The sequence below is a fragment of the Emiliania huxleyi genome (assembly GCF_000372725.1).
Source record: "Emiliania huxleyi CCMP1516 unplaced genomic scaffold EMIHUscaffold_400, whole genome shotgun sequence".
In the NCBI taxonomy this organism is placed as follows: domain Eukaryota; phylum Haptophyta; order Isochrysidales; family Noelaerhabdaceae; genus Emiliania; species Emiliania huxleyi.
The window spans coordinates 21,373-45,607 of NW_005198964.1; the positions used below are offsets into that span (position 1 = coordinate 21,373).

At 65.6% G+C, this 24,235-nt stretch overlaps 5 protein-coding genes across 5 annotated transcripts; 4 read left to right on the forward strand and 1 right to left on the reverse strand.

The window, feature by feature from the left end:
- Positions 1-803: 803 nt before the first annotated feature.
- Positions 804-3,343, forward strand: EMIHUDRAFT_118442 (hypothetical protein; the record flags this gene model as incomplete). The annotated part of the gene is made up of 7 exons (XM_005770052.1): positions 804-1,193; positions 1,500-1,884; positions 2,093-2,156; positions 2,554-2,656; positions 2,812-2,961; positions 3,022-3,140; positions 3,214-3,343. The coding sequence occupies 7 exons, from the start codon at positions 804-806 to the stop codon at positions 3,341-3,343; spliced, it is 1,341 nt and encodes a 446-aa protein (XP_005770109.1).
- A 483-nt stretch (positions 3,344-3,826) lies between these two features.
- On the reverse strand, positions 3,827-4,909 carry EMIHUDRAFT_243824 (hypothetical protein; the record flags this gene model as incomplete). Its single annotated transcript, XM_005770053.1, has 1 exon — positions 3,827-4,909. One exon carries the CDS (start codon positions 4,907-4,909, stop codon positions 3,827-3,829), a length of 1,083 nt encoding a protein of 360 aa, XP_005770110.1.
- Positions 4,910-11,610: 6,701 nt separating this feature from the next.
- EMIHUDRAFT_458934 (hypothetical protein) lies at positions 11,611-13,732 on the forward strand (the record flags this gene model as incomplete). Its single annotated transcript, XM_005770054.1, has 6 exons — positions 11,611-11,952; positions 12,129-12,236; positions 12,485-12,562; positions 12,634-12,707; positions 12,779-12,900; positions 12,966-13,732. 6 exons carry the CDS (start codon positions 11,611-11,613, stop codon positions 13,649-13,651), a joined length of 1,410 nt encoding a protein of 469 aa, XP_005770111.1. The 3' UTR covers positions 13,652-13,732.
- Positions 13,733-15,970: 2,238 nt separating this feature from the next.
- Positions 15,971-17,357, forward strand: EMIHUDRAFT_118445 (hypothetical protein; the record flags this gene model as incomplete). Its single annotated transcript, XM_005770055.1, has 2 exons — positions 15,971-17,077; positions 17,268-17,357. 2 exons carry the CDS (start codon positions 15,971-15,973, stop codon positions 17,355-17,357), a joined length of 1,197 nt encoding a protein of 398 aa, XP_005770112.1.
- Positions 17,358-22,498: 5,141 nt separating this feature from the next.
- Positions 22,499-23,701, forward strand: EMIHUDRAFT_55878 (hypothetical protein; the record flags this gene model as incomplete). Its single annotated transcript, XM_005770056.1, has 3 exons — positions 22,499-22,607; positions 22,821-23,062; positions 23,258-23,701. Coding segments are annotated over 3 exons (795 nt in total), but the record flags the coding sequence as incomplete, so codon positions are not given.
- Positions 23,702-24,235: the final 534 nt, after the last annotated feature.

Below are 24,235 nucleotides of genomic sequence, written 5' to 3' on the forward strand. Positions count from 1 at the left end.
AGATCAGATGCGAGGAGAGGCGAGTAGGAGAGAAGGGAGAGAGATGGGGGGGAAGGAAAAGAGAGAGGGACGAAGGAGGAACGGGGGAGAGGGGAGGACAGAAGGTGAGCTAAGAGGAGGGGGGGAACCAGGGAAGAAACGAATGAGGCAGACGGCGGAGAAGAGAGAGAGAGGGCAGAGGGACGAAGGGGAGAGAAGAGAAAGAGGAGAGTGAAAAATTAACCAAGAAGAGAGGGGTGGAGGGGGAGGAGGAGGATGCCCCCAAGGGAAAGCTCACGGAGCAGCCTGGCGATTACCCCTTTGCGCGGCAGCAGGATTGCGATCTACGTTTGTTTGATTTTGAGGCTTTCGGAGGCTTTGGAAAGGAGGTTCGCAGCACCCTGAGGGAGGCGGCGAACCAGCTGAGCAATAAACTTTCGCACGCTCAGCACCTGGACGAGGTCACATGGACCACCAAGAACTGGCACGGGCTGCAGATGCAGCGCTTGTCTGTCGTCCTCCACACCGCCGTGGCGTGGCAGACGGTGAACGAGCTAGCGTGCGGGGAGAGCGGCATTGTGCATGGTGCGGAGTGCATTGCCGTTCTTAACGGAGTCGCTTAGGCGGCTCCGGTGGTGAGCCTGTGTGTGTGCCAGTCCGCGCCAGTCTGTGCCCTTGTCGTGCCAGTGTGCTGTGAGAGAGGCTTGTATCTTAAGAATTCTTTCTGTGCACTTGCCGAGTCCGCGCAGCGAGCTTTTTACCTTCTCTGTCGGCGGCCTTGTCGAGCCAGTGTGCTGTGAGAGAGACTTGTGCACACTCGAGCAATGTCATCCTCGGACGCGGAAGTGGCTTGCTGCGCCAGCCAAGACGACGCGCCACTTCTCCGCCGCGTCGTCGCGCCGTCCCGCTCGCAGTGGGAGTGGATCACCTCGATCTGCTGCGCACTGTCCTACGCGTGCACCTACTATTGGCGCTACCCCGCGTTTGTGCTTCCTCCCGATGTGCTCGATGTGCCGGTGCGTGGCGGGTTTACCCTGCGGTCCTGCATATCCTTTGCCTTCATCGGCGGATTTGCGGCCGCAAAGCTGCCTGCGGCACACTTTGCATCGTCGCGGCTCTTCTTCCGCCACCGCCGCACGCTTCTCCTCTCCCTGATCACCTCGTCGATGCTCATCGAGGGCGCGGGCCTCGCGGCGCCGCATCCCGCCGCGAAGGTTGCCTCTGCCTTCCTCTCTTCTTTTCTCTGGGGTGAGTCTGCAGCACACATAGAGCTCTGCCAGCGCACGCCTCAGCGCAAGACTAGCACATTAACCTGCCCTCGGCGACACACTCTGCCCGCAGGGTGCATGCTCACCTACCTCGAGGGCCGCGTCACCACCGAGCGGCGGGCAGCCTCACCGTCGGGCGGATACCGTGAGGCGAGCTTTGGATCGTGGTGGCTCATCAATTAGGCACGTCGCCCTCGCCACGCTCTGCCTCATCTACGCCGGCAACGCGAGCCGCGGCGCGCTAGTAAGCAGCAGCAGCAGCAGCAGCAGCAGCAGCAGCAGCAGCAGCAGCAGCAGCAGCAGCAGCAGCAGCAGCAGCAGTGGCAGCAGCAGCAGTGGCAGCAGCAGGAGGAGGAGGACGAGGAGGAGGACGAGGAGGAGGACGAGCAAGAGGTCGAGGTGGAGGTGGAGACGCAGCAGCAGCAGCAGCAGCAGCCGCAGCAGCAGCAGCAGCAGCAGCAGCAGCAGCAGCAGCAGCAGCAGCAGCAGCAGCAGCAGCAGCAGCAGCAGCAGCAGCAGCAGCAGTGGCAGCAGCAGCAGCAGCGGCAGCAGCAGCGGCAGCAGCAGTGGCAGCAGCAGCAGTGGCAGCAGCAGTGGCAGCAGCAGTGGCAGCAGTGGCAGCAGTGGCAGCAGCAGTGTGCGTGCTCTCTCTCGCCTTATCACACGCCCACGCCACCGACATGTGCATGCACATGTGCATGCACATGTGCATGTGCATGTGCATGTGCATGTTGTCATGTGCATGTGCATGTGCATGTGCATGTGCATGTGCATGTGCATGTCATGTGCATGTCCTCGTCGCACCCAGCTGACCCACTGCTCCCACCCAACCCCTCCCACCCCAGGCGCCGGCAGCGCCTTCCTCTCTGCGGGCGTGTCGCCGGCTGCGATGCCGCTCGCCGTCGGCGCGTGCGCGTGGACTCCGAGCGCCGCGCTCCTGCTGCTGCTCGACCGAGCGCCGCGACCGAGCGCCGCCGACGTCGCCGCCCGCACCGCTCGAAGGCCTATGGGCGGCGAGGCGAGGCGCGCGCGTCTCCCCCGCTCCTCCCCGCTATAGACAGACTGGAGAGCGTGAAGACACCAGGGTGACCAGCGACTGGACCCAGGGGTACGGGGTGGCACGCTAAGCGAGACGGAGAGACGACCACACTGGGGTATGGGGCGGCACACGGACACACGGACACACAAACAAGACGATAGACACACAGACAAGACACATCCCCGCGCCGGGCGTGTTTCGGCGTGGCCTGCGACAGATCGACCGACATCGACCGACATCGACCGAGATGAGCGTGGCTCGCGACAGGCGCGCCTTTCTCCGGCGGTGGGCATGCGGCCTCGCGCCGCTCTGCGTTGCCTACGCCCTCCTCACTGGGGTGCGTTCGCTGCGCGACCTCTTCGCCGACCAGGTCCTCGCCTCGCACCCTCGCGACCGCCACAACCAACCCTTTCGACACCACCCCCAGCCTACCCTCCCCACCACCGCCTCCACCGATCCGGACGCCGCCTCCACCGGCGCCAGGGTGTCAACAGCGCCTCTTCACATGCCTCGTGCTGTGAACAGCTCTTCGCCGCCTCGCTCGGCGCCCCCGGCGGCGCGGCGCCCGGCTGGATCCTCTGGACCGCAGACCTGCCGGGCGCCCTCGTCTCCGCCGCGACTCTCGTCGCCTTTGGTCGTATCCGCGACTCTCACCGCGCGATGCAGGCGGTGCCGGTGCGCATCATCGCGGGCCGAAGGGCGTCTCTCCCACACCTTGCCGCCGCGAGCGTACAGGCGATGCTGTCTGTCATGATCGCAGCGACCTGCCTCGCCCTCGTCGCGACGGGCGCGTGGCAGCTGGGTCTGCTCGGAGGCGGCTCGTGGCAGCTGCTGCTGGGCACGGGCGTCTTCCTGTGCTCCGGACGACGGGGCGCCCCCTCTGCTGTGACTCGCGATTGGTCGACGCGCGGCGGGAGGCTGTCGTAGGTGCTACGCGACCATGGGGACGCCATTCTACGAGCGGTTGCTCGCCGCGACGCGCACCGAGGGCGCCGACATCCGCGCTCTTCATGTCTGCCCGTGGGCGCGGCCTGATCGGAATGCGCGTGGCATCTAGGCACAATCGCCCTCCTCGTTTTCCTCTCCGATTTCGGCGGCTATTTGGTGTCGCTCGCCCTGCTGCTGGCCAAGTCCCTCTCGGGCGTCGGCGGCGGCGCGGCGAGTGCGGCGGATCGCGCGCGTGAGGCGGAGGCGGCGCTTTCCCTCTTCATTCGCGTCCTTTGGGGCGCGGGCGGCGCGATGCTCGTGCTGCTGGTTGTCGCGAAGGTTGCCTTCGGCGTTTCGCTCAACTGGCGGGCGGACAGAGGACCGTGGCGTGAAGGCGATGAGGGGTCGTGTCACCGTGGAGTGGAGCGCCACGCCGCGTAAAAAATAGGTTATTACGAATATTACCAGGTTATTTACCACAGAAAACCGAGTGGCGAGTCTCGAGAACGAGGAGGCTACGTGCGTCACGCGTCAGAGACGTCTGGGCACCCGCCAGCGGACGGCTCTCTCGCGGTGCACGGGCGACATTACAGACTAAACAGATGAAATGCTGTCATTTGCTGCACGCGGTGAGGGCGATGGCAGCCAGGTAAAGCACAAACATGGATGCCACCAGCGCGGCGGTGCGGTAGCTGGCCCCGGCGAACTCGCGATAGTATACCAGCCCCCACAGACTGGCGACCATCGGCGCAGCCTGGCCGATTGCATACGAGAGCGCGAGACCGAGCTTGCTGCCGCTCAACAGGTTGGAGACAGTTCCGACTGCCCAGATAGCACCGCCCAACCAGCCCAGCGCGTGGTCGCGGGGGGAGAGCTTGGCGTAGGTGGCAAAGGTGGTGGGGCTACCGACGAGCGGCCACCGCATGAGACAGGCGCAAATTGCGGGCGACGTCAATAAGACTGCACTTGTGAAGAGGAAGGACGACCCGAGCGGCGCGAGGCATCCATCGCACGTGCCGTCGGGCGCGGTGCGCATGGCGAATGCGTTGAGCGGGCTCCAACAAGCCATCAGCACGCCGCTCACCGCGCAAATGATGGTCGCGCCCGCGTTGCCGCCCAACCCGCCGCCGTTAACGCCGCCGCGTTCGGCTCGCCGCAAATGGCCGTCGCTGTGGGGCACTTCGCAAGAGTGCTCGAGCTCTGTCACGCCGTCCCTCTTCTGCCGCGAACCTCGGTGCTCACGATCGGCGAGAACCTGCACGACGATGGCGCAGAAGGCGGCGGCGACACCGCAAAAGAGCAGCGCGGGATAGCTAGTCGAGGCGGGGTCGATCCAAAACGTGAGGAGTGTGCCAAGCACAAGGGCAGTGCCGATGCCCACGGGGAAGGCTACGATTAGCCCTGCCAGGCTGACGCCGGAGACGAGCAGGACGTTTGCGAGGTTGAAGACTGCGCCGGCACCAAGCGCGGCCAGAACGTGCAAACCGCCGGCAGCAGCACCATCCTCAAAGAGGAAGACACGGCCGTCTCCAATTGTGATGAACACAACGGCAGCCGTCACGAAGACGCCGAGCGTGAAGTCGCAGTAGTAGAGTGCGAACGGTAGGTGGGTGGCTGCCTTGGCTGTGTTGGACCAGGTTCCCCAGCAGGCGAGGGACAGGAGGGCGAGCGCAAGCGCGCCGGCAGAGGAGGGCATCGCAGGCCACAACTTGCGGCGGCGGGCGCAATTCTGGCGCGGCACTCCCACGACTCACGGGGTCCCCTTGCCTCAGGGGGGCGAGGGAACCCGAGATGCTGGGGCGAGGCGCGAGCCTTGGCGAGCAGCGTTCAGCTGTTCCCACAGCAGGCTGGAAGTACCTCGCCAGGCGCAATTTCTGGGGTTTTCAGTTTTTTGCAGGTGCGGTTCTGTGACTGTGTCACTGTGACTGTGTGTGAGTGTGTTCACGATCCCTGAGGCTGAGCAGTGTCCCAGTGAGCTGACTGAGCCTCTCATTGCGCTTCAACAGAGTTTGCTTTCTTTGAAACAGATGCCGTTTCACGTTCTCCTTTCTCTAACTAGTAACTAAGAGCCCCCGTCTATCCCTGCTCTAGAGGGAATTTTCGGTGTATCGCGAATGATCGCCTAATATCGCCTAATATCGCGCAATATCGCGCAATATCGCGCAATATCGCGCAATATCGCGCAATATTGCTGCATGCGCAGCCCCGCGCAGGGCTCGTCTGTGCGACTGTGCCCAGACCAAGTCGATTTGTACCAAAGTTGGTAGACAGTGCCAAAACCACGGAATCGAAAATGGCGCTTAAATTCGCGCACCTGATGTCCCCACTGCCGCATGGTGCGAACCACCACTCATGAGAAGGTCTCCGCTGCGCTGCTTTTGCTGTTTGCGTCAATGAGCCGGGCCGCCGTGCCCTCGCGGATGGTGCGATTGGCGCGCTCGACGACGCCATTCTGGCGGTGCTCGTCAGCGCCCGACGTGGTGACGCAGCCGGTGAGGCCATGCTTGGCAAGCACCTCCCGCATGCCCGGCGAGTTCTCCCCAAACTCGCCGGCGCCGTCCTTGTGGAGGCGGCGGACCACCACACCGTGGCTCCGCGCATAGTTGAGGTACATGTCGAGCGCGAGATACGCGTCGCTGCGCTGATTGACCAGGAATCCCCTGACATACCCAGAGTAGTGATCGATGATGACGAGGACCTGGCGCTGCCCGCCGTGGCGGTGCGGCGTACACGCGTCCCAAAAATCCATCGATACCAGCGCGCCGGGCCCGAATACCTCTGGGGCATGCTGGCTCGAGGGGAGGCGATGGGCCTTGCCTTGCTGGCAGGCCTCGCAGGTGTGGCCAAAGATCTTTTTCAAGGCAGCCACCCAACTGGACGGCGCGTCCTTAGTGGCCCCGTACAGACCCTGGAGTCGCCGGGGATCGCGGTGAAAGCGCAGCTCGAGAGTCTCGCCGTCCACGCTCAGCGCTCGTCCAACGCCGGCGGGCACGGTGCTCTCGGGTATCAGTGCCATGGCTGGGGAAGGCGGAGCGGGGGGCAGGACGACAATGCCATTATTGTAAACGGTGGCACGCTTGCCGTCCGCGAACGTGATGTACGACTCGTCGCCACCCCGGCCGATGCAGATGCTGATTTCGCCGTCTCGGGCCATCGAACCGCCAGAGAGGAGGTTGTGCGGGCACTCGGGCACCAGCAACCCACGTCGATGCACGTATCGCACTCCACCATCGTCGAGGTATACGGGCACACGGAAGGTTGCCTCGGCCGTCGCCCGATGCGCACCGCCTACGCCGACGATGGGTCGATCGCTCTTGACAGCCGTGCCCTCGACCAGGTACTCCTCGGAGCAGAACACATCGAGGTACGCCCCGGTGTCGAGGATGTTCAGGCGCGGCGCCGTGGCGGCGGATACGTTGAGCGCCATCGGCGCCCCCACGTCCTCTGCCAGCTCGCGCACAGTCGACTCGGGCACGAAGCGGTGCGGCATGTAGTCGACGTCCAGCTGCACCCTGCAGTACGCCTCGATGACCGGCATCGCTGTCCTGTACACGCCCGGCGTAGCTCGTGCGGCGGTCGCGACGAGGTCCTCAGCCAGCGGCGAAGCCTTAAAACCGTGTACGCCCGTGACAAGACTGGATACGGTCGTCGCCAGCGCCAGCGCCCCGACGACATGAAACGCGACGCGTGCGGTGCGCGCGGTGAGCCTAGGCGCCCTCCGCACCAGTCCAGGCAGCCGCACAATCCCACGCGCGAGACGTCGCACGAGAGAGAGAGCCCCGGCCAGGTACGCGAGGTGGAGCGCATAGGCAGCCGCCAGGAAGGCGGTGAGTATCGCAAATGGTGGCGCACCGACGGTGACGTGCGACGGCAGCGACGGCGCCCACCGCAATGGCCCCTCCAGCTGCGCCGCCTCCCGAAGCCCCCCTCGCCACAGGCCAGCGAGCGCGAGCGCGGGCTGCGCGAGGAGTGGCGCCCAGCCAACGCCGATCATCCAGAGCAAAAGGAAGAGCCCCACAAGGGCGACGCCGGAGAAGAGCAGCCACTGTGAGGCGTCGACCACCTCGACGGGCGACCCAAGGCGGCCGAGGGAGCCGCAGGCCGAAGGCGGCATGCCGGTGGCAGCGGCCTCGAGAGCGAGGCGGGCGCGAGCGAGGTGGGCCGCGAGGGGAGCGAGGCGGGTGCGGCAGAGGCGCCCACGCCACACGCCCTGCAGCGTGACAACCGCGGCGACAGAGCGCGCGGCCGCCTTGTACGCGGCGTGCCGCGAGCGCCCGATGCACCCTCGCCCGATGCGCTGCAGGACGCCGGTGGCAGCGGCCTCGAGAGCGAGGCGGAGATCCTCCCGCTCCCGAGCGAGGCGGATGCGGCAGAGGCGCCCACGCCACACGCCCTGCAGCGCCTCGACGCCACGCTCGGCGGCCTCGTACCGAGCGAGGCGGAGCACGGTGGCAGGCAGACCGAGCTCGCCGTGCCAGAAGCCGTGGGCGGCCGCCCGAACGCGCTCGAGACTTGCAACCTCGGCGGGCCAGAGCCTCCAATCCCAGCCGGCCTCGCACTCCCAGCCGGCAAGAGCCTCGCCCTGCCAGCCGGCCTCGAGCAAGAGCATGGCCGCGACCATGTCGGCGTGCGGCGAGTCGGAGAGGATCGCGCGCACGGCGGCGCAGACCTCCCCAAGAGCCTGCCGGACCCACCGGCGCAGCTCCTCGTCCCCGGGGCGGCACTCAGCGTGCGCGGAGTGGCAGTCGTCGCGCGCGGCGGTCTCGGAGTGGATCTCAGGCGGCCGAGAGGCGGCGGCCTGTGATCCGCCGTGAATGATGTAGGGCGCAGGCCACGGGCTGCTGCATGCGCCTCCGCCGCCCGACAAGGCGATGGGGGACGCGAGAACTCCTGAGCCAAGGTGGAATGGCTGCGGAGAGGCGAACCCAGCGGACCACGGCGACGCCGCGGCGCCATCGGGGAGCGTCGGCTCCTCCCGCGCCGCCGGCGACGCGACGGCGACGGCGCAAGTCGACGACCCGATGGAGATGTCGAAGGCGCCGTCCTCGCTCTCCTCTTCCTCGTCGGGCTCGTCGGGCAGCTCCAGCTCGTCGAGGTACGCGGGGTAGCGCTCGCAGATCTCCTCAAGAGTGAGCGAAGCCAACTCCTCAGGTGACACGTCGGTGGGCAGCGCCATGCCGACCCACCCGCTGTACTCGCTGAGCCCGAGGTGCGAGAACGACCCCGCTCCGTCCATAACGACAGCGCCAGGCGGAGCCGCGGTAGACGCCGGCGCCGCCACCTCGGCGAGGAGCTTCTTCGCCTGGACCTTCAGGCGCTTGGCGTTCGCCTTGCGGCGCTTTTCGAACGCCGCGCGGCTCCGCTCGAGCCTCGCGGGCAGCGTCACCTCCACGCGAGGGTCGGAGAAGCACTCGCCCTTGTGGGGAATGTGGCAGCACTTGACGGGGCACCCCGAGTTCTCGTAGTTGAGGTCGTCCTTGCGCGGGCCGCCGCGTGGGTTGCCGCGCGGCTTGCGGCCCTCCCCAGCCATCCCAACGACGGGCGGCGTGTGCCCCGAAGGGTTCTCGAGCGTGAAGACCACCATGGCCGCCGCCGGCTTCTCCCGCTGGTAGGCGCTGCGGACCAGGTTGCAGCACGCCTCGTAGGTGTCGGCGGCAGAGGTGGGGCGGGAGGCCTCGAGGTCGGTCTTCATGCGGATCTTATTCTCGCGCAGCGCATCAGGCAGCTGGCCAACGTAGAAGAGGGCCAGCCGCCAGCCCGTGAGCCCGACCCCGTGGTCGATCAGGTGCCGGTTGTGGTTGGCCTCGATGTCCGCGATCCGTGCAGTGTACTGCGCGATGCTGACGTTGTTGGGGCACGGGCTGCGCTCGGCGTTGTAGAGCACGTCCATGTGCGCCTTGATCTCGTCCTCGCTCGTTGGCATCGCGAGGAAATCGAGGTACAGCTTGAGCATCGCGAGGCCGTCGTACTGGCCTCCAACGCGGTTCTGGCTGACCGTGCCGTCCTCCGCCACCGCGGGCCGCATGAGCGGGCATTTCTCGCGGAGACGGTCGAGCAAACCCGGGCACTCCTTGAGGGCCGCGGTGACGGCGAGCACTGCCTCGGACGAGTAGCGCTCGAGCACCTCGTTGAAGGCGATGGCCTTGATGTGGCTCTCCCGCAGGACCTTCTCCCGCTCAGCCCTATACTTGACGAGATCGAAACCCTTGAGCTCGTTGAGCAGGTTCGCCGGGTACTGCTCGTCGAACTTCTCTTGAGAGAGTGGCCGCGTCTTCTCGAGCTCCGCAAGGGGCTCGCCTTGAAGCAGCTTCCCGTGTCCGCTGGCCGCAGCCGCTGCCAAGTCAACCCTCAGGTTCTCGGCCCGGACGCACGCTGGCGCGGCCTCACTCGTGAGCGCCGCCAGCTTTAGTTGCGACGATCTGCTCGCAGGATCGGCGCCGCTCGCTACCATGAAAGCACACACGTCCCGCCTCAGCGTGGATCGTGCTTGTAACTCAATCCTCAGACGGAAAACGCGCGCTAAGGACGCACGAACTCAATGTCACGCACTACTTTCCACGTGGCATGCCACGTGGAAAGGGCGTGACATATGCATCACACAGCCCCAGCACTCAGGCGCTGGAGCACACGACTCTCCACTCGCTAACACTTCTGACTATTGCCGTGGTCGCTGCTGTCGCTGCTCATGTGCAAGCCGCGAGGTGTGTAGCCAGCCAGATCCAGCTGCGCAACGCGAGCGGAGCGAGCGAAGCGCCAGGACGAAGCGCACGGCGCCCGTCCCTTTGTAACGCTTCACGCGCGTCGCTGAGGCGTGCTGTGAAGGGCTCGCGTGATCGCGAGCATCGCACAACATCGCCATTTATCGCATTTTATCGCCAAATATCGCGCGGTATCGCGGTTGCGATATTGTGAAAAATTCCCTCTAGGGCAGGGCTCCGTCTCGCTCTAGTTGCTAGTAACTAGTAAGAGCTGCCCTAACCGTGGGCAACGTAAGGATCCCGCCGACCTACCGTCATCGGCGCCACTAGTTCCCACGCGTTCGCCGCAGGGTCATATCTTTCCACGGAGCTGGTCAAGCTGCCGCCAACGGCGTACAGCTTGCCATCTAGCACCGCGACGCCGTGAGCCTGCCGTACCCTCGCCATTGGCGCCACCGCCTCCCACGCGTCCTGCGCCGGGTCATACCGCTCCACCGAATTGAGGCGGCCAACACCGTCAAACCCGCCGACAGCGTACAGCTTGCCGTCGAGAACTGCAACGGCGAGGTTTGCGCGAGACTGCGCCATAGGCGCCACCGTCTCCCACGCATTCAGTGCTGGATCGTACCGCTCGACGCTGGCGTCGCCGACGAGCCCGCCAACGGCATACAGCTTGCCTTCAAGCGCCGCAACGCCGAAACAGCACCGCACCGTTGACATCGCCGCAACCGACTCCCAGGCATCCGTCGCCGGATCGTACCGCTCCACCGATTTCAAATAGCCTCGGCCCCTTCCGCCCACAGCATACAGCTTGCCGTCGAGCACCGCCACGCCGAGCAAAGTCCGAGCCGCCGCCATCGGCGCCATATTCTCCCATGCCTTTGAAGCAAAGTCGTACCGCTCAGCTGAGGCGGAAAGCGTGAGGTCGGCCCGCTGGCCACCCACCGTATACAGCTTACTGTCGAAGACCGCCATGCTCACATCCCTCCGTGCCGTCGGCATTGGCGCCATCGCCTCTCTTCCCCACGTATTCTCCGCCGGGTCGTACCGCTCCAGCGAGCTAAGGACACTGCCGTCCGTGTCGTGGCCGCCAAACACGAGCAATCGCGGCCTCTCGCGCTTCTTGAGCGTCTCCTTCCAGCCGCGGCGCCACGCGCGGCACGTGCCCTTGACGGCGTGCTCCGTGGTCGGCAGCTGGGCGAGGATGTGCGGGGCGAGGTCCGGCGAGAGGAGGACCTCGGAGAGCACCCACTCGGGCTGCTCGAGCCGTGCGGCGTGCTCCTCCGCCACGCGCAGCGCGGCGGCGCTCCAGAGAGGCGCCTGCTCGTCGATGAAGGCGACGAGCTGCTCTGGCGAGAGGCCAGACAGGCGGGCGCCGATGCGGTGGGAGGCCATATGTTTGTAAACACACTAGAGGAAAATTGTCACTGCCGTCGGGGAAGGTCTTCTCTCAGCAGGCCGAGCCCGTGGCCTGGCTCGGCTCGCCGCGAACGCCGCGAATTTATCAGTGCCAAAACTCACGAGACCTCGATACTAAAAAACTACGATACTGGAGGTAAGCTGCCTAGTGGTCCTCCATAGTCGGTTGAGGTCGCCGCCCTCCTCGGCGGCCTCTTTCCAGCGCTCCCTCAGCGGCCCTGTCTGCTCCGACTCCCCCCCGTCCCCGGGTGCCCTGCTGAGTCATATACATACACACGAGATGACGCTCATCCGGGAGCGCTTCGCGAGCTCGCGGCTCCTCGAGGCCGGCTATGCCGTGCTGGATGACTGCATCCCCGCCGAGCCGGCCGCTGCCATCGCCGCGGCGCTTTCACGGCTGCGTGGATCTGGCCAGCTGCGGAAGCACCGCTTCGGCTTCAAGCCGCCCGACTCGGCCGCGCCGCGCATCCTCACGAAGCCACACATCTTCGAGGCGGAGCTGGAGGACGCGCCGGTGCAGGCGGCAGCGCCTGACCTCGTCTCCGCCCTCGGCCAGCTCGAGCTGCCTCAGGCGGCGGCGTGCAGCTTCCCGGAGCTGCAGCTGGACCCTGACGGCGTGACGGTCAAGCTGCAGTGCAACGAGGGGCACGGCGGCTGCTTTCCGCTCCACTTCGACAATGCAGGCCCTCCGAGCCGGCGGCGCCTCTCGATCCTCTGCTACTTCAACGAGGAGCGGCGGGCGGAAGGAGGAAGCGGCGCACCGCAACCCAGCCTGCTCATGCGCCTGGCCCTGAGTAGGAGTGGAGGGAGGGGGACGGCGGCGAGCTCGAGCTCTCTCCCTGGCTCGGCCAGCGCGTCGTGCTGCCGCCCGCCCACCGCCGCGTCGTCCTCTTCCTTTCCGACCGAGTGCGCCCAGCCCACCCGCCCGCCCCCACCCGCACGCACGCACGCTCGCACGCACGCACGCACGCACGCACGCACACGCACACGCACACGCACACACACACACATCCACCCACACACATCCACCCACACACGCACACATCCTCTTCCGAGCCGCACGCCCTCGATGCTGCTGAGGAGGGGCGCTGGCCAGACGTGCTGCTTGCTCCCTCGAGCGGCGAAGACGTCGCCACCCCCCTCCCCCCGCACAGGTCCTCCATCGTGTACTCCCCTCTGCCGCCCGCCGCTTCTGCCTCACGATTTGGTGCGACGGCGCTGGCTCCAACGAGGCCAGCGACCTCCGCATCCGGACCCCGCCCGAGATCACCCTCTCACCCGAGATGACCCGAGTTTACCGTAGGCCGACGACCTCCGGATCCGGATCCCGCCCGGCGCGAGCGCGGGGTCTGTGGTGGCAGGGATGGGGCCTGCCCAGCGCGTCCTCCCGCGCCGTGTACGCCGACCTTGCCTGTCCCTTTCCTGGACCGTTCCTGGACCGTTCCTAGGCGCATCCTCTCCCGCGCCGTGTACGCCGAGGAGTACGAGGCGTCGTTGCGCGAGTGCATGGCCAGCGACCCCGGCCTTGCCATGATGCTGCAGAGCCACGCGGCGCACGTGGCGGGCTCCGGCGCAAAGCCTCGGGGGCGTCTCGGGGTCGATTTTTCCGGTGGGAGCTCCGATTTCTTCTTTCAGGCGCCGACCCTCGGATGCGTGAGCTGGTCGAGGCGGCGCGCGCACTCAAGGGGGAGGCGCCGCCGCCGCTCACCATCCCGCCGCGGCCGCGCCCTCGGCCGCGTCGGATTGAATCGGCGGCGACGGCGGCGCCAGCTGCGGCGGCGCCAGCTGCTGCGGCGGCGGCGGCGGTGGCGGAGGTGCGGGTGTGCCCCTTCAAACATCGGAGGCTCGACCACGTCGTTTTACGCTGCCGGTCGGTCGAGGCGATGGCGCGCTGGTACATCGAGGTGCTGGGCGGGGCGCCCGAGTGGCTCGGCCGCTTCGGCGGCGCGCTGTCGCACGTGCGCGTGGGCGAGTCGCTGATCGATTTCGTCGCGATGGAGAGCAGCCTCGCGTTTGCGAACGGCAGCCCCGCCGCTGAGGCCAGCGCCCTCGACCACTTCGCGCTGCGCTGCGACGACTTTGACGTTCGGGTGGCGCGCGAATGGCTCGCGGCTCGCGGCGCAGAGGTGGTCTCCTCGGGCAGTCGGTACGGCGCGGACGGTCAGGGCTTCTCTCTCTACGTGAGGGACCCCGAGGGCAACGTCGTCGAGCTGAAGTGTGGTGCAGCGCAGCGCGACTGCGACGGCGTCGTCCTCGTCGCCCTGAGAGTTCGCGCGGTCAGCAACCGCTCGGTGAGGGTACAGGTCTGCCCGCAAAAATAGAATGGACGGTGCGTGCGTGCAACACAGAGACACGGCTCCATCATTGCCAATAGTATTGTACTGAACACGTATAAAGATAGGAGCAAGGGCGCGAATCTCTCAACCCGGCCGCACCGGGCTTGCGGCCACCCGCGGCTGAGCCCGCCTCCGCCGCGCTCGCTCATCCTCCGCGCCGGCGCGCCGCCGTCCCGCCGCGCTCGCCCCATCCTCAGCGCCGGCGCGCCGCCGCCGCCTGCCGCCGTCGCCACCCGACTCTGGATTGACAGTACCCGTGGATCTGGCCAGCTGCGATGGAACAAGCCGCCAGTCGCCCGCCGGGCCCCCCGCACATACCTCGCTCCCATCATTCAGCCTTCTGCCGTTTGCTCGGGCCGGAGCAGCACGCGAGCATGCACCAGAGCACCTGCACACACGAGGGGTGATGCCGGAAGGCGGTGCGCTGAAGTGGTGTGCCGGAGGGCGGTGGAGTAGGGCATATGCGCGACGCACCAGAGCGGCAACGTGTGCCAGCACTAGTCCAGTGACGACGTTCTGCGTCACCGGGTCCAGGCCCCGGAGTGGGTTGTCCATCGGCCAAACAAGGCGAGGGCGATGATACACGCGAGAGAGAGGTACTCGTACACGCCCGGGGCAAGCCAGCACTGCTGGCACGAAAAAGAAGGTGCGCGCGATCTCTGACAGCAGACAGGCGAGTACACAGTAGTGGCACGAAAAAGAATTATTGTCTATCCACTAGCACTAACGCTCTCCTTAAAATCGTGTGTCCGTTTTATTTATTTAGCTCTCCTTAAAATCCCTGTGTGGTGGCGGGGGCGTGCCTCCCTCCCATCCATCCCTTTTGTCTTTTTCTTTCTTTCTTTACCTTGGCACAAAAGCGGGAGCCGGAGGGCCCAACTTGAGAATCGTGCTTTTTGGGTTGGGCTGGGTTGTGCACGGGTTGCGACCGCGTGAGATAGGTGCTGACCTTTCTCGCCGAGGCTCGCCGTGGCCCCACACGGCGGCCTCTGCTCGCGTTTTCGAGCCAGGACCTTCGTCCGGGCCCACAGCCGGCACGCCATCGTGACTCCGCGCGCACGGCCTCCACCGGCTTGCTGTGCGGATGGCTCTTCTTTGTGGCTCTCGTCGAGAGCGTTTTGGCGGCCCGGCGGGTGGGAGAATATGTGTCGTCTGTTGTGTCACTGTGTACGTCACCTCGGTCTTGATAACGCTCTTATTTCCCCCCAGGTTTGACCGCGCAGCTTTCAAAACTCGACGATATCTTCCGGAAAGACTGAACTTCCCGCAGGCGCCGCGGCAGCATGAGAGGCGCAGAGAGGCTGCGAGTGCTCGACGAGTCTTGCGAGCTGCGCGGTCAAACCTGGGGGGAACTGATCGCATCAAGTCGGACTTCCGAAACCTGGGTGAGTACCTCTGACGGTTCTCGCTCCCCATCGAGCTCTTCTTGCAGCACGGCTCTTCCTGTGTGCCGGCACAGAGCTCCGTGCAAGCCGTCCAACGGAGTGTATCGCTTTGACGGATCGACCGTGCTTGTTATCAAGACCGATGTGACGTACACAGTGACACATCAGAACGACACATGTTCTCCCACCCGCCGGGCCGCAAAACGCTCTCGACGAGAGCCACAAGAAGGCGTCTGCACAGCAAGCCACTCGTCGGACAGGCGTGCTGCCTCGTTCGATGTCGGCGAGCGTATGGCGCACGCTTTGGACGGTGGCGAAGCCAAAAACACCGGTAGTGGCCGCTCGCTGGCGTGAGCGGCGGCGGTCGAGACCTCACCCTTCGCGCCGACGACCCAACCTCACTCGAACAACCCAACCAACCCACTCGGACAACCCAACTCCACCAACCCAACCCAACACCAAACAACCCCACTCAAAGCACGATTCTCAAGTTGGGCCCTCAGCCGCCTTAAGTGAGGACGGCGAGCGAGGCACCTAGCTCGTGTGTGTGTGTGTGCCGCCGCGCCCGCCGCCGCTCCTCCTCGGCCGCCGCGCTCGCCGCGCCGTCCGTCTTGATGTCGTCGATTGCGCGCGCCACCTTCTCGCCCGCGCCAGCAAACGCCTTGCTGATCAAAGAGCCGAAGCCCGACGCAACCTGCTCCGGCAACGGCTTCGCTTCCGCCGCAGCCTCAACCGTGGCAACTACGCCTCCCCCGGCCGGGGAAAGGGGAGTGACAGTTTGGGATGGCGACCGTAATGTCCGAGACGGATCCGAGAACGCGAGAGAAATGAATGGGGTTTCTTCACAAGTCCGGATTCGCGCCAGCTGACCAACAACCGCACTGATCACTTCCGCCGCCTGTGATTTTTTTGCTAAGCTATGGCGCCCGCTCGCGTGAGCTCGTCGCGGGCCACAGCGTCCGAGCGCCTCGTGTTGATCCCAGCCATTGACAAGAGGAACACGACTGGCTACAAGAACGTGACCTACAACCGCAGCAGCAAGAAGTTCGTGGCAAAGGTGACGGATGGCGGCGAGAGTGTCCACTTCGACACCGCCGAAGAGGCGGCCACCGCCTACGCTCGGTCAAAGTACGGCCGCGCCGACGCCGCCAAGCTGCGGCAGCCTCGCCCGGCTCCCACTGCCGCTGGCGCCGAGGCAGTACGGCAGGCGGAGAGGGAGGGCCTCACCCTCGCCACCAGCAGCAGCAGCAGCAGCGGCTACAGGGGCGTTGTTTACTGCCCGAGTCAGCACGGCAGAGGCAAGAAGTACCAGCTGATGGTGAGTGTTGGCGGCAAGCAGGTCTACCTCGGCATGTTCGCCACCGCCGAGCAGGCGGCGCTCTTCTACGCCCGCAGGGAGGCGGGCAGGGACACCAGCGATCTCACCGCGCCGCCGCCGCCGCCGCCGCCACCCGTGCCTTCCTCTGCCGCTGGCGCTGAAGTAGTCCGGCAGGCGGAGAGGGAGGGCCTCACCCTCGCCACCAGCAGCAGCAACACCGGCTACAAAGGCGTGTACCACTGCCCGGGGGTGCGAGGCAGCAAGAAGTACCAGCTGCAGGTGAGGAGTGGCGGTAAGTTGGCCGGCCTTGGCTACTTCGCCACCGCTGAGGAGGCGGCGCTCTTCTACGCCCGCAGGCAGGCGGGCAGGCTGGCGGGCAGCGGCGCGTTGGAGGGGGCGGAGTCGGAGACAGAGACCGAGGGGGAGGAGGAGGAGGGGGAGGAGCCGGCCGTGCACCGCCCTGCGGCCCCCCGCCCCTCTGGCGCAGCGTCCAAGCGGAGGTCTCCAGGCCAGGCGAGCGCCGCCGGGCCGAGCCGCGTCTCGCAGCAGCCCGATCCGGACGCCGTCTTTGGAGCACCGCCGCCGCCGCAGGTGCTCGCGCGCCGCCCCTCGCGCGCAGCGCTTCTTCCGCCGCCTGATCTGTCGCTGCCGCCGCCACCTCCTTCGTCGCTGCAAGCGCCACCCCCGCGAATCACCTTTGACGAGAAGGTGAAGTTTATCAGGGCCCAAATAAATTTTGGGGGGGGCTGGTTCAAAAAAAAGGGGGGGCCCCCCCCCCCCCCCTTTACCCCCCCCCCCCCCCTCCCCCAGCCTCTCCCCCTGCCTCTCCCCCGGTACTCCCTTCACGCCGTGCTCTCTTCACGCCCGTGCCGTCACCTCCGGCCCTTGCCGCCCGCAGGTGATCGTCGAGGCGGAGCGCCGGCTATGGATTGATCCGTGCGGCAACCTCGGCGCACGCGCGCACGCCGCCTACATCGCGCTATTGTAGCGCGCTGCCGCGCTGTGCCCTCGTTCGGGGTGGCGGTGCCCTCGGGGTGGGGTGCGTTCCTCTATCTGCGGGTGGGGTGCACCCTGCGCCACTTGCGGTATCCCTCTATCTATCTCCCCGTATCTCCCCGCATCTCCTCGCATCTATCTCCTCGCATCTCGTCGCATCTCCCCGTATCGCCCCGTATCGCCCCGTATCTGCCCGTGTTGCAACGACAACAAGCGCCGCCGAGCAACGCCCGCGCGCGGTGTTTTCTCTTTAAAGGTCATTCACGGGTGTCATCCGCGGCCCACTGAGCACTGTGTCCGCTGGTAGGACAGTGATCGCCGCAAACCCTGTGGTCAGCTCCATATGATCTTGGGCACCGGAACGCCAAAAAAACCACTACGCCTATAGTGAAAGTAATCCGAGCAAACCGTAATCCGAGCAAACCCGGCCCCCCCCCGCATTGAATGACTGCTTTCGTGGTGACGAGTCAGTTGCGAGCGGTGTTGTAGAGGTTGCCTTCCGCTCCGCCCTTGATGCAAATGATGCAAAGAAGGCAGTGTTCTCAGCTCGCCCCCGCCGGCACCGGCACAATGTTTGTGTCTCACAAGCTCTCGCTTGGGCCGACCAGCCCTTCCGGCACTCGCACCACCTAGTCAGCCCCTCCGCTTCCTGCTTTCTGATGAGCCTGCGCGACCCAGCTGAGCGGGTCGCCTCCGGGTTCAGGTATGAGTTGATGAATCCCAGCGGCGGTCACCCCCGGCTCACCCGTTTCGGCAATGCGACACACTTTGTCAGACTTTTGCGACTCCGCAACCCCGCCGCCTTGAAGTTGCTCGCCCGGTCACGACGCAAGACCGATCCGGGCGACGAAGGGAGTTTCTTCCTAACGGAGCAGAAGTTCTACCTTGAGAGAGCTGGCAACCGGACAATATTTTTCCTTTGCGTTACACCCGAGGGGAATTTGGCCAACCAACTAGCGCTGTGGACGAGGAACAGTAGCCTGGCGGAGCCGGGAGGGGCAGTCATACCTCATCAGAGGTTACGAGATGCGACGCCTCAAGTTCGAGCGCGCTCCCTCATCTCTCACTCGGACGCGGAATACATCCGCGCCCTCTTCGCCCCTGACGTGGCTCTCTTAAAGGCTCGCTGTGGCCCCCGGCTTCTGGTGCAGTCGATACCGTCGATTCGCTTGGTGAAGTTATGAGCGTGCTCGTGGAAGGGGAAGAGGCCGCGCTCGACTGCGAACTCCTCGCACGCGAGCGGCAGCAGTCCCTCACTTCCTCAATGGGTGAGCTTCAGACCTCGGACGGTTCTCCCCCTCACCTTCGGCTCACGTCACACGTGGATTCGAACCGCCGGGATGGGGAAGCTTCCTGCTTCCATCTTGAGAGACAGCGCCACACATTACCTGCATCGGAGCACCAAGGGTAGTGGAGGGCTGGGGTACCTCTGTTGCGCGAAGGAGGCGCGCGCGGGGGGGGGGGGGGGGGGGCAGGGCAGGGCGGGGCGGGGCGAGGCGGGGCGGGGTAGGGAGAGCGAGAGGCGGGGCGGGGCGGTTTCAGCCGGGCGGTTAAATCTTTCTGCTTCTCCCATCCGCCATCCCGCTCGAAGAATGGAACGCTGATCATCCTCCAGCCGGCCGCGCCGCGAGGAGGCGCGCCGCCGCTTGAGCAGCGTGGACCTGCTGTGTTTGCCCAGACCCCCCGGCCGTCGGGCAGCAGGAAGTAACGGGCCTATCCCAGTGCTCTACGCTATCCCACCCCCCTCTACGCACTGAGACACCCCCCTATCCCAGTGCGGCCGCCGTCTGTTGATCTCGGCAAAACTTTCATGGAGTTGTAATTGCAGCAATAGGTCAGCCGACAAATCGCACCAATCTCGCTGAATCTCGCCGCCTCAGGCTCTAGAGGTGGTAGTACCGGCCTTCCTGGCAAGGCATGACATGCCCCTGCTGGCATGTCAAGCAAGGGCTCGCGAGTCGAGCGAGGTCGTTCTCGCTCGCGCCACACCACCCTGCCAGCTGCCACCGCTGCCACCGAAGGCGTCACGGTGCTCCGCCCCTTCCCGAGAATGGTTGGTTGGGTAGTAGGGCTAGAGGGTCGCTCTACACTTAGCCTCTGCAGCGAGCGAGCGCTCAACTTAGCCCCCGCACGGAGCCGGGCTCGGACTTAGACGCTGTATGGTCGGGGGCCATGAACTTAGACGGCACAAGGCCAAATCCGGGTAAAACCCGGGTATACCTGCAAAAGTCCAGGTTTACCCGAAAAATACCTGGACGCGTCCCGACCAACGTATGCCGCGCACGACGCCATATCGCCTTGTCCCAGGGCCAGTGCGCTACTTGCGGCGCGCAACTCCTGCTCAAGTACGCGCACCGTACCATGTGCTGCCGCTATGCGTGTCTTAAGGCGGCTGCGGCGAAGCGGCGGGCGCGGCATGCCGATGGCAGTGCGGACGATGCGGTTGCGATGTGTTCTGCTTCAAGATCGTGGCGGTGCTTGGCATGCACTTCTGCGATCCCAATCAGCTCATCGCAACGAAGCAGCGCAACAAGCTGGCTGCTGCCAACAAGGCCCTATGCTAGATCTACCTCACGCGCGGATCGTTCAAAGAGGACCAGCATACACAGGCTTCCTTGACATGCGTTTGTTTGAGCTTGAGGCTATTTGTGAGAACTGTTTGGCTTGAAGATTGCGCTCAAGAAGAGCAACGAGAATCGGAAGAGGAGGATGCTGAGGCGGCGATTGCTGAGCATGAGAAGGATCGATCCGGATTAGAAGGCGCCCGCCGCAGGCGAAGAAAATTTGGGGGCTAGCGCCGTATCGTTGATCACGGTGGGAGCCTCTTGGCCCCAGGCTGTGCCACGGCCGACTTAGCCGATGTAAGAGGCTCTCGCTGATCTTAGACCGCGTAAGCACCCCAGCGTGACTAGTCACACTTAGACCCGCTCAGCCTCGAGGCTCAGAACTTAGACTACTACCCAACCAGTTTCCCGAGGTTACGATTACGATTAACTTTCTTAAACTTTCTCGATAGAGTTGCCGAATGCACTTGAGCACTTGAGCACTGGATAGGGTCGATTCCGCATGGAACGGGACCCCTCGATCGTCTCGCCCACCCTCACTGGTGTGTTCATTGGGGGGGGGTCATCTAGGGGTCATAACAAACACGGTACAGGATCGAGGTGCACGCTGCAGAGAAGCAGTGTCGTCCCCCCTCTCCCCGACGGCGATGGCGGTGTGACCGATCGAGCTACAAGAGGAACTTGTTCAGCAGGATCCGGAGTGGTCAGATGCACTACCTCACTGGGCATGAGACCACCGTACGACGCATCCATCACCGTCTCGGATTTGTGTGCGGGAAGTGTGGAGTCGAACCACTCCGGGAACCGGGATGGGGCAAGCCCATCGATTTGAGTTGTGCTTTCCTCGCCTGCAAGAGACAGTGGGGGGGTGCAGTCTTCGCTCTTGGCATGGTCGGGGCGGGGTGGGGGGAAGCGGGTTTCAGCCGGTCGAGGAACATAGACATAGCAACTTGTAGACGTACTACGCACACAAAAAGCCGGGACGTTACCCGCGTCCCCGGCCGCACGCACCAGGACCATTGCAGGCATCACTATTCGGACCCGGGCAGTCTTCGTGCCGCACGTCTATGATCGCGTGACGGTTGTTGTCTGCGTCTCCGGGTTCGCTTCCCCCCCCCCGCGCACCCCCCTCCACTCGATGGGCCGCCCTCCTCCGCTCCTCCCTCCACCCGATCCCCCATCTCCCCAGACACGCCCCCCTCCTCCGCACCCTCCACCCCCACCGCCACCTCCTCCTTCGTGCCGAATGCTAGCACCAAGAGATCGTGTGCCCCAGGGCGCCCCGCCGGGGGCCCCGGGCCGCGGGGTGTTGGACACCACATAGTCGGATGCGTGGTGGCAGTGGTCGCGTCCTCCATACCCATCTCGTCTGAGTTTCCGACCGTTGTACTTTTATTTTCTGGCCTACCGTGCACCACCCCCCCACCCCCCCCCTCCCGCCGGGGACAGCAAATTTGCGCGTGAGGCGACAAGGCCGGCCCGCCGCCGACAGTGCGGTCACGAGCCGGCAAGCGTGCAGATGTAGCAGCGGATGTGCGGGTGCGCCGCGGCAAAATCCTCGAGCATCGCCTCGTATGTCGCCCAGTTGCCGCCCGCGAGGCCGCAACCGATCTGGTGTGGAAAGGCGACCGACGCCGGCCGGTGGCATGAGTCTCCCACATACTATGCGGGCCTCACTAGAGGTGCGGCCTGCGCGTGTCCTCGGAGAATCTGGCAACCTGGGAATCCCACTCGACTTTCTTTCTCTGCCAGTCCCGTGCCGTGCCCAGTGTCGTGCAGGGAGGGGTTGTAAAATTCTTTCTCCCGCGCAAAAAGAAAGAAAGAAAACAGACACCCCAAGCAGTGTCGGCAGGGGCTCTAAAATTCTCTCTGCGGCACTCGGCGACGTACCCGGGTACCAGTCGAACATATGCTGCCCGCGCTCAGTTGTAAGCGCCATTTGGATGCCACGAGCGCCGCCGACGCCAAGGCCGCCAAGAAGGCGAGGAAGCTAGAAAAGGCGGCCAAGCTGGAGCGGAAGCTGGCAGATGCGGCAGGCGTTGCGGCGAGCAGCAAAAAGGCCAACGCTGCCAAGGAGGCAGGAGTGCTGAGCGCGGCGATACAGAGAGTGAGCGCGGATCGCGACGCCGCACGCGCTTTTTGCGCCTCGCACGAAATCACCCTCGACGGCGCCGGCACCGCGGCGCCGGCGGTCGTCACCAGCCTCGCTGATGCACCCTTTCCCCAGCCGCTCGTCGAGCTGCTGCTGTCCCAGCCAGGATTCACCGCGCCGTCGGCGGTGCAGGGCGCTGCCTGGCCCGCCGCCGTGGCGGGCCGCGACGTCCTCGCCGTCGCCAAGACAGGCTCCGGCAAGACGCTCGGATACCTCCTACCCGCACTTGCCCGCTGGCACGCTGTGCGCGGGAAGCTGCTCTCTTCGGGTCCGCGGCACCCGTACTGCCTCGTCATGGCGCCGACGCGCGAGCTCGCTATCCAGATCAACGAGCAGGCACTCCTCTTTTGGCGGCGCACCGTCCACTCCCCAGGACACGTCCATGACATGTCCACACATGTCCGGCAGGCGCTCCTCTTCGGCGCGCCGCTCGGGGCGCGCTCGGTGGTCGTGTACGGCGGCGCGCCAAAGGTCGTGCAGGCGGGCCACCTCTCGCGCGGTGCCGACATCGTGGTCGCTACCCCGGGTCGCATGCTCGATATGCTGGCGATGCAGGCGCGCGGCGGCGGCAAGGGCAAGGGCAAGGGCAAGGGCAAGGGCAAGGGCGGCAAGGGCGGCAAGGGCGGCAAGGGCGAGGAGGAGGAGGGGCCGTGCACGACGCTGGCGGAGTGCCGCGTCCTCGTGCTCGACGAGGCGCGAGATGCCGCCGAGATGCCGCCGAGATGCCACCCGAGATCAGCCGCGGTCCCTCGTGCTTGGCGAGCGGACCGGATGCGCGGACAGAATAGATCCAGCCACACCTGTGAGCAGGCGGACCGCATGCTCGACATGGGCTTCGAGAAGGACATCCGCGCTCTGGTGGCTGCCATCCCGGCTGTCGGTCGGCAGACGCTGCTCTTCACGGCGACGTGGCCGAAGGCGGTGCAGCGGGTGGCGGACCCTAGAAGCGGAGTACGGATCTCTCTACTCCAACCAGCACTCGTGAGGAGACGTAGTCAGCTGTATTCAACCATCTGGCGGCGCTCTGAGTACACTGCACGAGACCGTCCTCCCGCCCAGCCGTCGAGTGTATCCACACCGTAGTGTGAATCCACACCGTAGGTGGCGGACGAGCTTCTCGACGTGAGCAGCGCCGCCGGCCGCGTGCGCGTCACCGTCGGCAGCGGCGGCGAGAAGCTGACCGCCAACCCAAGTGTGGAGCAGCGCGTGGCAGTGCTCGGTCACCCGCGAGACAAGTGGGAGGCGTTCCTGCAGCTGGTCGAGCCGTTCCGCAAGGGCGGCGGCGAGGCGGCGACGCGCGTGATCGTCTTTTGCAACACCAAGAAGGACGTCAACGGCATCGGCGAGCACCTCTACAACGACGGCTTTTCCGTCGACACTTGCTCGGGCGACCGCACGCAGCGCGAGCGCGAGCGCGTCATCCAGTCCTTCCGCGACGGCGCCGTGACGATGGTCATCGCGACCGACGTCGCCGCGCGCGGGCTCGACATCCAGGGCATCGACCGCGTGATCAACTACGACTACCCGCCCGGCGAGGGCGGCTCGGACGACTACATCCACCGCATCGGCCGCACCGGCCGCGCGGGCGCAAAGGGGCGCGCGGACACGCTCTTCACGCACAAGGACGGGCGGCACGCGCCAGAGCTGGCAGCGCCCTCGGTCGCGCGCTCTCCGCCTCGCTCCGCCCCCCCAAGGCTGACTCGCCCTCGTCGCCTCGCGCGGTACAGGCGAGGATCCTCGCCGACGCGCAGCAGCCCGTGCCGGCTGAGCTGGAGGCCCTCGCGGCGAGGGGCTCTGGCGGCCACCGCGTGGGGCACCACGGCGGGCGCGGAAAGAAGGGGGGCAAGGGCGGCGGCAAGGGCGGCGGCAAGGGCGGCAAGGGCGGCGGCGGCGGCTGGTAAAGCGGTGGGCGCCCAGCGCGGCCCCCGCGTACTGCAATCAATCGCGCGCGCTGGGCCGATGCTTGGCGGCGGTGCCGGCCGGGCTTCGAGAAAAAAGGGGCGGCGCCTTGCCAAGGGCACCTCCCTGAACTGGAGGGATCCGGTTGTACATGAATCTCTTGTAGCACAGTAGTTGGGACTCGTTGACGTTCTATTGGGAGGGCCGCCCTTCCCTCTCCTACCGGCGGAGGACCGGAGGTACCGCTATACCGGG